Source organism: Pleurodeles waltl, chromosome 7 (genome assembly GCF_031143425.1).
Source record: "Pleurodeles waltl isolate 20211129_DDA chromosome 7, aPleWal1.hap1.20221129, whole genome shotgun sequence".
NCBI lineage: Eukaryota > Metazoa > Chordata > Amphibia > Caudata > Salamandridae > Pleurodeles > Pleurodeles waltl.
In genome coordinates, this window is record NC_090446.1 from 71,077,408 (window position 1) to 71,090,410 (window position 13,003).

Here is a 13,003-nt window from a genome sequence, read left to right on the forward strand (position 1 = left end):
GTCCCCGGGAATCTGAAAAGTTTTGGTTCTGATTGCTTTCTGGAAAATCTGTTCCTTGATACGAAAGTCCCCAAAATTCACTAGTATAGTTCGAGGATATTTAGTGTTTGACGGTTGGACTGCCGGCACCCGATGGGCTCTCATGATTGTTAGATCCGGATACTTATCCTCAGGCCCTGCTAGAACATGACTTTTTATAAGATCTGTTACCAACTCCGTGACCGTCTGACCGTTTTCGCGCCCTTCAGGGACTCCCGTAGAGCGCAAATGGGATCTACGTGATCGATTTTCAGCATCGTCCAGACAAATTTGTAGATCTAGCAGGTCAGCTTGGCATTTTGCCAGAGAAGGTTCTACCATCACCTGAGAATCCTCAAGAGCAGAGACTCGCTGTTCGATACCTGTAACTCGTGAGTTAAGTTGCTGGATGTTACTACAGATCAGGTTCAATTGGGATTCTGTTCTCTGATTTGCATCGTCCTGGGAGACTTTTAATGCTTTCAACTCACTTAGAATCTGCAGAAGTAAGTTGTCTGCAGGATCCCCGGTTTTTGGCTTAACTATCATTCCCTGTGCAGAGGCTTCCCTTAGCGCCTTAGGCCCGGCCGAATCAACAGAAGAGGCAGTAGAGCATAAAATGTGGATCGAAGCTTCAGTTGCTGCGTTTGCCCCTGCTTTGTTGATCAACTCTTGTGCTGACAGTGAAGCAGAGTCAATTAGCTGCGAAGGGGGAGTGCGGCTAATGCTGGATACCAAATGATCTTCCTTATGAATCGCTTCCACTTCCAAACAAAGGTAAAAGGGGTCTCGAAGCAGATCCAGTGTTCATTGTTGGATCACTAGCTGTCTCAGAGCTGCTGTCGGTGATAGGCCGAATCAGTAATGGCGGGCCCTCAATTAAACCCAGGCTAGGATCCAGATCTGATGGAGGGGCCCTTGAATCATCAGACGGACAATCCAGACTAAGGGGGATGCTGGACGAATTGGCTTCTAAGGGTGGAGGGCTGACAGGGAGAGGTGAAGGCATACTAGAGACTGAATCCGTAACTGTGATTAAAGGAGGGGGGGCATAGTCCGGAGCCTTGTGCAAGTGGTTATCCGAAGGTGTTGGTCGCTTCTGTTTGATAGTGCGAGTTGTCCTGGGAGCTCTGGCGGCAGAGCGACTTGCAAAGTGTGGAGACCGCCGCATTTTTCCCCTCTTCCCCAGAAGGAAGAAAAAATTATTTTCCAAAATTAAAAAAAAAAAATACAAAAAAAAAAAAGGAGGGCTGTGTGGGGGAAATAAGGAAAGAGAAAAGAGAAAAAAGAGAAAAAAAAAAAACACAGGAGAAGGTGGGGTGAGACCACTCTCAAAAACAAAAAGAGTCCTTTGTCAGCCTAATACGGTCCTTCTCTGAGTCCCTTCAACCCCAACCCTCCTTTAGTTAGTACTGAGTGCCAAAAGAGAGTGAGAAAGGGGAGAAATTGTTTTCCCCCTCTCTCTCCTCTTATCACCCCATGTTCCCCCCCCCCCACCAGTAATACCAAGTGAAATACTTTAAGTGCTAGGCAAATCCGGGGGGAGTTTTACAAGCAGACCCTCCAGAAAAACAAAAAGAAAAAAAAAGCCGGAAATATGCGGAGTTATAACTCTCTGCTTCTCTACTTCACTGCACCTTAACCAATCCACTTGAGCCGTTACCTCTCCACTGAGAAAAAGCCACCTCTGCTCCACGCCTCTGATGTAGGTTTCTTGCAGTTCTCTCAGTTCTCTTCTCTTCTTGAATAAACTGGCCAGGGCTCCCGAACAGGGAGCCAGACATCTGTGAATCCATAAATCCAGAGACAACGGCAAAAGCGACCCTTGGGGAGGCCCCCGCGTTGCCACAGCTAGGAACGCCTGGCTCGGCGTCCCTAGCAACCTTGCACGATTTTGTTTTCAGCTCCGGAGCTTCCGCATTCCATCTGCAACCCGGCCTCAGCTAATGCTCCTGGCGGCTTCCGATTTAATCCAGCTAGGGATCGGCGTCCGTAGCAACCTAATCCGGCTCCAGCGTGGTTCACCGGCTTCAGTTGCTGTTCCAGGGCGGCTTCCGCATTCCTCCGGCCGCAGCGCGTCCTGTCTCGGCGAGCTCTCCCTCCTACTGCCTCAGCTTTCAGCCGCTGAGCATGACGACAGCTCTCGCGGCTTCAAGGATGCCTTGTGCAACACCCCCACTCCCGACTCTTAAATGAACTTTTAAGAAAAAAAACTTTTCTTTTTAAATACAGTCCTATTCCATTAGGGAAAATCAGCTACATTTAAATAAGACACATATTTATTGAAAGACAGTCACAGGAATGATGGTCTGTTGACCACAGCAGGCCACCGTCCCTGTGAACTGGAGCAAGTCTCAATTTGAGAGTTACCTCATGAATATTAATGATGTAGGTCAGACTGCAAACCGCACCAAATCTGAAATTTAATAACCAGCCTGTATGTATATAGGTCTGTTGAAAAATTATTTGTCACAATCTGTAACCAGTATTTTGCGAGTAGTAAATAGTACATCGGGCCCTACATTTGTTGCTTGTGAAACAGCTGCTCTGGGATTTGTTGCACTGCTGTACGGTGATTCAGCAAAGTATTTTAGCTTCGTCAGCATCCTGCACGTATCATCTGCTGTTCCCATTACTCCACACTAACGTAAACATAAATTGATGGATGGAATGTTCAAAATAATCTCAGTCACTGGTAATAGCTCAAGCCGCATCCAAGTCCATCGTTATTATGTCCACAATGTCACCTCATTTTGAACCCAGCCGTATGCAAATCAGTCTTGACCCTGCTCCAATGGGGACAGCCCAGCCCGAGCTGCCAGGCCAGGTCCTCCCTGTACCGGAGCACAGGCAACCCAGGACTGCTTTTTCCCTTGTTATGGACTCATCAGTCGGCTATATCTTGGCTCCAGTGACACTGTGTGCACAAGAACATCATCTGGGCATGTTCCACTGCCTTGATAGTTTTGACTGGACCGTTGCCATTGGAGCAAGGTCAAGACTGATTTACATAAGTGTGCTGGGTTCAAACTGAGGTGACATGGTGTGCAAAATACTGATGGACTGGGATGTGGCCCGAGGTATTACCAGTAGTTGCATACCATCCATCGCTTGTTTTGTATACTTTAGTTCTCATTAGTACCAAACTAAAATAAAAAAGATTTGCTTTGGCAGTATATGAGTGCTTTTGACTGACTATAGTAACAAGTCATTAATTTCGTTGACAGCTGTGTTGCATCCCTCCTATCCTTTGTAAAGATTTAGTGAAGCCAAAAGCATAGCATTGAATGTGCCATTAGAATGAATCAACTGTATCTTTCATAGACCTTGTTGCAGAATGTCAAAACAATGATAGTAAGTGCACGAAATTAATTTGGGACTGCTAAAACACCTTATATGCTGTTTGCAATTAGAATTAACAGATCCAGCATCACATGATAGACAACATGTTTCATAAGTGGCTCGACTTCACCAACGGGTGCATTCTTTGAGTTTCAGCATTTGCTTGCACTTCATACCAATTGTTTGGCTATTGAAATGAAGGACAGGACATGTGTTGATTGGGGGACGAGTGATGGTGTGGAACATCTAAATGTCGGTGATGGTGGTCCCAGAGAAGTACACATACCTAATTGCAGTGATAACAGCAGACAGCCAGGAGTGTAATGAGCATGCAACAGCGAGAAGCGTTGTGTTGTAATTTGTATACTTGTACATAGTTATGTAACAAAAATATATTTCTACTACAACGTTTCAGCTTCCGCCTTCCTCAGGTAGTACAAGATGGTTTGCTCAGTGGCTGCACAGCTGAAATAAATAGCTGTGATAGTTAATATATAATAGATAATAGTAATAATAATGATAGTTGATAGATAATAGCTGTCAGCTGTGCAGCCACTGAGCAAACCATCTTGTACTACCTGAGGAAGGCGGAAGCTGAAACGTTGTAGTAGAAATATATTTTTGTTCTTTAATGAGATCATCTGTTTGAGTCACTTCTTTCTTGGATATTACATTTTCTTGTGGCTCTTTGTATCCTTTGGGATCCAGATTTTTGCCCTGGCTGGCTGTTGTTTTCTTGTGATCCTGCATCTTCCAGTGTACATAGTTATGTAAATATGAGCTGGCTCTTTCATGGGTTATATTGCTCTTCTTCTGGCATCGTGTTTCTTTCATGTTCAGCCAGTTGGAGCTGAGACAGAGAAGTGACAATGGTCTCATTTAGAGTTTGGCAGACGGGTAACTCCATCACAAACATGTCGGATATCCCTTACACTGTATTACAAGTACTATAAAATATAATGTGTACGGCAGACATGATTTACATCACATATGTGAAAGAGTAACCCGTCCATCAAAATCTAAATCTTTCATCATTCAATCAACACTTGCTCCTCATCTCCAAGTTGTCAGATTAGTTATTTATGATTGGAGGATTTAACCAGCCAGCAAGTGATTTTTTCCAAGGAGAAACTAAGGATTGAATGGTAACAGATACTTTCCCTGCTTGAAAGCGTACATGTGATTTGCTGTGCTGAAGCACTGACTTTTAAGTGAGACTAAAACCTGAATTTTCTCTGACCACTTGATGCGAAAAAGTAGATAATAGGTCTATTCTTCTATTTCCTGGTGACTTGTTTTTTATTTCTCTATCTGTAAATAAGCAGGCTTCTCCTAAAGGGTCTGCACCCTTCTCTGGTCAATTTCCTGTCTGTTTTAGAGAACGATTTGTCAGCCAGGGTCAGGTTTGGGCCCCAGGATGAATGCTCAAACTCCTGTAGTTTGAAGAGAGGGGTAAGTTAGAGCTTTAGTTTGGACCAGATATTATTTATATCGTACATCAACTCTCTCAATTCAGTCTTGGTGGAGCAGGGACTTGATGACCCCAACAGTGAATTCTGTTGCCACTCCTATGCTGCTGTACACCGATGAAGTAGTCTTACTGGCTTGCTCCCCCATTAGACACATGAAACTGGTTCCCAGTCCACACTTTACTCTTTTGATGGATCTAGACTTGGACATTTATGTCTGCATCTCTGAGGTTATGGCCTGAGGGACAAATCCAAGTAACCATTTGTGCACCATCTGTATCAGAGGTAACAAATCGACAAAGTCACCTATTTCCCTTATTTAGAGATTCCCTTTGATAGTTGTCAGCATTGGCACACTAACATTGCAATCAGGAGATAAAAGTTGTCCTCGTCAGTGGGGGCTGTATTCAGTATCACCCTATCTTAGAAAGGGAAACTGTTGCTACCTTTCCTCAGCGTTTGCAAAGCTCAGTGTGATCCCATCAATACCAAGCTCAGGGCTTATTATAATAATAGTGCATTCTTACAACTTGAGCAAAACTGTTTTTGTCGATGTATATTGTCAGTTTCCCCAAGCAGTTCATGAGGGACTGGGTCTAAAATACATGAAGGGTGGTTGAGAGGGTTCACGCCTTTGGTTGTCTGAACCAGCAGGCCTCTTTAAATTAGCAAGGATTCTCTAAATCAGTAGTTCCCAACCTGTGGTCCTGGGACCCCGGGGGTCCGCAAAGCCTCCTCAGGGGGTTTGAGACTGTGTAGATAATTAAATATCATTAACGGATTAGGTCCACTGCTTTCAATAATGACTTAGTGGGGATGCCCGAATTCCAGTAATGATTCAGTGGGGGTCCCCGGGTTCCAGTAATGATAAATTGGGGGTCCACAGAAATCAAAAGGTTGGGAACTGCTGCTCTAAATTGTAAGCGGTGGTCCAGTGGTGGTCTATCGTTCCGTGGCTCGACTATATCAGACAGAGGTGGAGGGAGGAGCTAGTTGACATTTCGACCATTGTTAAACTTTACATTTTCTGCAAATTTTATATTCCAAAATGTTGTATTCCCACTTTTATAGGCTTGTATTTTTAAAAGTTGTTTGAGGTTTTGCAGTCGTTAGTGGACGATAAAGTATGTTAGGCAGTTGGTTCTTTTTTTAAAAAAAGTAGTGTTCGCTGTGGGAACTTCGTGTGCGATTACCCGATTTATGTGCCTGGTCTATTTCAAGTAATCACATTGTGTTTTTTTTTAACTTTCACATTTTTAACCTTATCTGTTATATAATAGAATAAAGTTTATGATGCTGATGATAATAAGTGAAAATGGCAATTGGCTACAGGCAGTGCTTGAAATGGAAAAATTAAAGTGCAGGTACTCTGTGCCAGAGTACATGCTTGCTTCCGAGAAGTGCCGCTACTCTCCAATTAAAAGTATTACGTTTTTCTTGAGATGTGCCGGTACTCTCCCTCTCAAAATAAAAAAGTGCCCGTATTCCGTACCGGACAGTACCGGACCATTTAAAGCACTAGCTACAGGAGTGCAAAACTTTCATACAAATCTAGGGTGTGAGAGCAGATAGAGGCTGGTGGCCCACCTGGTCTCTCCGTTTCTCCTCTGCACACCAGCCCTACAAACTTAAGCCTTGCTTTCTCAGTACTCTTGCTCACATGTGAAGTTATTCAGGCACTTTTACAAACTAGTTTCATGTAAAACACTTCTGGTTTTACCTGCTTGTGAGCATGGGCGTCAACTCTCCAAAATGCCAGGGGTAGCGGAAGTGACATCACGCGCCATTGGACCTCCACTGAAACTCACACTCGCGTACTCATACATACACACAAATTCACACTTACACATGCACGCTCTAACATAAACACACACACCCGCAAGCACGAGCACAACATACATTTTTACTTACCTCAGCTGCCATGGAATGGCATATTCCACGCTAATTTTACCCCATTTGTATTACACTAATAGTGAATTATATGTTATTCACTATTTAGTGTAATACAAATTGACATAAAACAAGGGGAGCGCAGTCCCAAGTGACGTCAGTAAGGACGAGCTGTCACTATGTTCCTGGCACTGAATTTACCACCTCTGAAGCCAGGGGTCGCACAGGCAGTGCCAGAGGTCGCAAAGGACAACCCAGAAGTCACAGCTGCAACAGCTGGTGATCCCCAAATGACGTCCATGCTTATGAGAGCCAAATCATACATGATCTAAAAAATGCTGACTCAGTACTAAGATTTCCCTGATCCATTTTTGCAAAACTTGTTTAAAAGAAAATATCTTACTCAGCTTCTACCACTTCTTGTTGGAGACTGTGATGTATATTCACCACCCTTTCCACGCCATTGTGTATGATTTTAGAATACACTGAGGCACAGTGTCCATCCCTCTGCTTTGTATCACCAACTGAGCCGTCCTTGTCACTGCGACTGACCCGGACACTCCTCTCTCCCCAGGTACCACCTGCTACTGATTCCAGCTGAACTGCACCACCCATCGCAGGCCAGCGTCTGTGTGCTGCTTCACGGTGTCACCGAAGAAGTCCAGCTTACCGTCACTCTCCAGTCTGAAACCAGGAACACCAAACTCATGGATTTCCAAACTAAGGGGCCAGATCTGCAGGAATGCAGGCGCTTTCAGGTCTGTAAGTAGGAGGCAAAGGGACTTTGGTGGAACAACACACTCTTACAGATTCTCTGATAGCGTGTTAAAAGCCACATAGGATAAATGTACACCAGAGTATATGTCATAGGGACTAGTCTGAAACCAGTGCTTAATTTGTGCTTGTTGTTGCCGGTGCTGAGCACCGGCACTCATTTTTCAGGGCCGGCGCTTATTCTTCTGCCTCAAGCATTTACTGCGAGCAAAAGACACATATGGGAAAGACAAAAACGAAAAAGTGTCACAATGTGAGAAAGCAGAAAGCTGCAAGAGTGAACTGAAGGGGCAGGGAGTGGCTTTAAATGTATTAAAGGGGCCCGAGATGGCTTCTGGATTACGCTGCCTCAGTAATCAGTGTATAAGAGGAGGGCTTAGGGCACCAGCACGTTTTTATTTACAAATTAAGCACTGTCTGAAACTGAACTAACACACTCCATGAATGCCCTAAATCAGCACTGTAGGACGACACTTGCTAAGCTATCGGAGAGAAAGCCTCATTCATGACATGAGCTGTGGCTGAGCTCCCACATAGTCAAAAGCAATCTTATTATAGATGTAAAGCAGGCAACTGTGGACAATCTCAAACTTAGCCTGGGTGGGTTGGTAGAAACAGCAACTCCTTCCTCAGAGCATAATGCAAGGGATATGTGAACACAAGCACTGAAAACAATTACAGGAAAGAACTAAAGAATATAAAGCTCCCCAACTAATATAGTTAAGAAGAGTAACATCTAATGTGTAAGAGGACACAAAAACGATTTAATTATATGTTAGATAAGAAGTTAGAAATACATTTAAGCACTTTCATAGAAAACAATAATAAATCAAAAATGCAATGTTATCAAATAGGATATCGTTGTCGGGATTCTAGTCTTATTTGAAGCCAACAAGCAATGGAGAAAGATTGGACAAGAGCTAGCGGTTGGTTCAGGCAAGAAGTTTAACATCCCACTTATTAGGCAAAATCCACCTGTGGAGCAAGGTGCAGCGTTGTAGCAGAGCAGACCCCCACAATGTTGGATATACTGTTTTTTCGGTCTACTGAAGTTCAAGCCTCTAAGGCTATAAGTACAAGTGAGAAAATGCTTTCCCCCATTTCTAGTCAGGACCAAAGAAAAAAGTCCAGTTACCACTGGTCCTACTGGTTATCTGCATGCCTTTGCAGCTGCCTCTATTTCTTAGATCTTCCACACTTTTGTCCCAACAAAGATATTCACTGAAGGCCGGGCTCTCCCAGAGACACTATGGTCCTTCTTTGTTCCGGTTGGTCAGTAGGAAGCCAGCTTTCCTCACCTTCAGAGAAGACTTTCAGTTCCAGAATTTCAAGATGAAGGAGAAGTGACACTTATAAGACTTCCACTAGCCAGGAAGGAATCATACACATGCAGTACTCATTCTTCTTATCCTCAAAAGCAGTCTGAGTTGAAAATTGTGAGAACTGTTTTATAGGTTTAACTCAACAATGGTTGGTGAATGTCTCTAAGTGCATCATAACAGGACTTTTGCACATTTTCTTTCACTCTTCCTCAGTGCTGTCATTCAGTCCCTGCCTCTTGGGACTTACTTATATCAACAGTAAGCCTGCAATGCTTTGTTCTCCAGTTTTTCAACATGACTGGTCTCTGTAGGGTCTAGGTATTCTTTTCTCCCACAATTAGCTCCTCCCAGTGACAGTGACTTTGTGACCCTCTCAGTTCAAGGCAGAATCACATTTCTTCAAGGACGATCTGCTGTCCTCACCCATATAGTCTGGCTTCCTCCAGTCTATGAGACATCTGAACATTAAAAGAAAAAAAGTATCAGGAATTTGCCTTGCAGAGTGACAGTCAGAAAGGCCTCTGTTTAGGCAGAGTGTTGATCATTGTCAACCTTTCTTTCACAAGTAGTTGTGCAACATAACTATTTGTTAAGTAGGAAAGAAGATCTTGGCCTAGAGACACCCATGAGCAGTGGTCCTAGAGCATCTCTCCTGTGAGGGCTGTAGGTGTAAAAGAAGCACAATAACTCCTAAGTCAAGTGGGCTAAACTACAGTCAGGGCAGAACACTCAGTGGGAAAACTGTTTTTTAAAAGGTAAAAACTCAATAACCCTATTAAAAACAGCCTTTCAGCATATATAACTACAATCAATGTTGAGCATTTTTTATTTACCTTAAATAGCTGCATGATGTGGGAATGACTTTCTTATCTATGTTATACCCTGAGTTAGAGAGAAATCAGTTTTAAACACTCTATAACCTGATAGCTATGGGCATGGGTAACATTTTGATCTGACCTTTATTCAGATGGAACTAAGGACCTCATTACGAGTCTGGCAGTCTGAAATCCAGGCTGCTAGACCCATGGGGAGGAGACCACTGCGAGGCTGGTGGGCTCTTCCCTGGTCCCATTACAAGGTTTCCTCTGGGCTGATTGGCGGAAACCTCTGAAATCCGAGGTTTCCACTGGTATGCCCAGTGGAAACTGTGTGGTGGCATTGGCCTTGGATCCTCATGGAGCAGAGGGCAATGCCGTCACACAGAGGGTGTTCCCAGCACCCTTGCAATACACACTAGTATGCATTCCGACGGCGCTGGGAAGCGGGGCCCCTGCACTACCCACGATCTGGTCATGGGGGTTGTATGCAGGAACAATGCAGGCATTTACGATGCCTGCCTTAACAACACGTCCCGAACCATGAATGTGTTTCTACAACGCATTCCTTTACCACGCAAGTCATTACAGCGACTTGTCTTGGGGAAAGTGCTGTACTTTGGAATAGTAAAATGTACTATTCCAATTCCAGTCTGTGCCACAGTAGGGAAAGAGTTGGACTTAAAGTCCAACATCAGTCCGACAACGCTTTGCCTAAGGCAAGTCATTATAATGACTTGTGTGGTTAAGGAATGCATTGTAAAGATGCATTTGTGGTTCGGGCCACATTGTAAATGCACAGCGTGGTTCGAGCCGCGTTGTTAAGGCTGTTTCCCAGTTGTGGGCAGTGCTGGGACCCCCTTGTGGCCCCCAGCACTGGCTTACTGCAAGCCTTTCCATGGAAGGGACCCTACCTTGGCAAGGCTGGCAGAAAGTGAAGTCGTGATCAGCACGGCGGTGATGCTTTAAGCACCATCATGGCTGAGCACGACTTTGACCCCCACCTACCCATCGGCATCTATGATCCTGGTGGTGGAGGCAGTCCCCTGGGGCTCCGACCGCCAGGGTCATATTATGGCAGTCAGGACCACCTGGCGTTTGGGGGTCGCACAAACACTGTGGGTTTGTTGGTCCTCAGACTGCCAAACTCATAAAGAGGCTCAAAATTTTACAAGGTACAACTTGTTAAATAGAACATCCCAATTGCAAAAATGTGTTTAACGTGCACTTGAATGCCCCAGCCTGGCCTGGATTGTTACACGGCTGCCTCTTAGACAGTGCTTCTTTTGTAAATAAAAACGTGCCGCTGCCCAAAGCCCTCCTCTTAAACATGCGCAGCTGCTGCAATTAAATGTGTGAATATGGAATACTAGGGCAGCGTAATCCTAAAGCCATCTCGGGCCCCTGCAATCCATTTAAAGCCACTTCCTGCCCCTTAACACACTATAGCAGCTTCCTGCTTTCTCCCTTTGTGAAGCTTTTTCGTTTTTCCCTTCCTCCGTCTTTCCCATATGTGTCTTTTGCTCGTAGCAAATGCTTGAGGCAGAAGAATAAGCCCCGGCCCGCAAAAATGAGTGCTGGTGCTCAGCACCGGAAAGAACAAGCACAAATTAAGCTCTGCTCTCAGATTATGTTAAGGGTTTTGCTCCGGAGGTGGGTGGCAAAAGCTTTCACTTCAAGCTCACATGCTGGATTTTATATTTAGGCCAATTGCTCCATTTATGTGCACTTTTCATTTGATAAAAATGCCAGATATGGTAATTAAATAACCAGAATGATTCTAATGTTTTAGGGAAAGGCATATGCAATTGAAGACTATTTGGCAGGATCAAACTAGCCAGAGGAAAGAAATGGCAGCTTCTTGGGCTCAAAATAGCCTCAATCTAGTGGAAACAGCTACAACTAACGTACATTCTCTTAAAACTATTCACATCTGAAGTCACCCCTACACACCTGAGACTATAAGGAAATAGCTTAAAAAGGAGGGCAACCACAAAAAATGTCCAGCCTACCAACTTACATTCTTGACAAAAATCCTCCATCAAACAGAAGGATGGTGGGAGGAATGTACCATGCGGGTATGGGATTTGTATCAAAGAAATGGCTTTCCTCTGCACGCCAGCCATAGAATTCTGGAACACACCCACCCCAAGAGTCCCAGGCCCCCCAAGTGACTGCAGTTTTTGCCTGCACCCACCAACCCAAACAACCTAGGTGATGCCCCTGTTTTGCCTCAAAGCTGCTCCTGTATTGCATAGTGCTGAAACATTAAGCCTTGATCAATTAATTTTGGGTTATAATAGACCTTCTGTGGTGTTGTGTTGCAGTGTTGGCAGAGTGGTGGCCGGTGGCTCAAAAATTAGTTGGGAAGAGCAAGGGAAGGAAAAGCTAAGAATGTGCAAAATTGCAAAAGTAATAGTGACGATATGGTGTTTCGTACATGTTGAAAAGTAAAAGAAGCCCAATACAATTTGAAATGATATAAAAGAGTGAGTTCTCTACGTAGAGGCTCACAGAACAAATACATGGCTTGGGTTACACCGACCTTAGAACTCGTTGCTTCACATGTCAGAGAGTAGTAAAATGCAAAGCGCTAACAGAGTTTTTGAAATGCTTCCTCGTGAAGTGGGTCACCCTCTCTGGTCGCTTTCTTTATCCGTTCCTCCACCCTCCTCTCTTTCTCTCTCTTGATGCCTCCAAGTGCCTTCTGCATTTAACATTGGGATGATGGGAAAGTGGCAAAGGCTTCAGGAGCGCCCTAGTCTTTCAAAACCGGCCTTCAAGGGCTCCAGATCACAGGGGAAAGCGCACTAGAACGAAAAGCCTGCCCAGCCCTGAATAGCGTTGCAGTTTGAAAAAGTACTTGGAAGCTAATTTGGAAATATGTTTAATTCGCCCTTTGGGCTCATAGCTCCAGGTGCCTATTTCCTTTCTTACCAAGAAAGCCACTACTTAATATATACCATATAATGATAACATACATATACATGTATTTACTATTGGTTCAGGAACTTATTTAACATGCTAAAACACTGTTTGTAAGCAGAGTAAGTTCTGAGAAACATTCATTGTTGTGAAACGTGGAAAAAGAGTTTAAAATGTTATCTACCTCCCTTAAGTATTTGACCATCTCATTGCAGTTGTATAACACATCATCTGCATTTCAAGCCTTTGTCAATGGTATCTTCAATTATGCCATCTAAGCACTCATGTATTTAGACAATTCTGATATATATTTTCTTCTGATGATATTGAACAGATTTACCACATAAAGGAAAAGCTATGTACACAAAGAAACATAGGTGGTCATTATGACTTTGGTGGTCCTGCCAGGCCATGCCAGCGGTGGGAGTCAGACCGCCGACAGCGTGGC

The 13,003-nt window shown here is 44.1% G+C and overlaps 1 protein-coding gene across 1 annotated transcript in view; it reads left to right on the forward strand.

The window, feature by feature from the left end:
- The window catches only part of LOC138303656 (alpha-2-macroglobulin-like protein 1), a 182,941-nt gene that overhangs the window by 33,299 nt on the left and 136,639 nt on the right, over positions 1-13,003 (forward strand). The window contains exon 2 of the mRNA XM_069242960.1: positions 7,294-7,477. Within this exon, the coding sequence (XP_069099061.1) occupies positions 7,294-7,477 (184 nt within the window). The remainder of the gene's footprint in view (positions 1-7,293; positions 7,478-13,003) is intronic.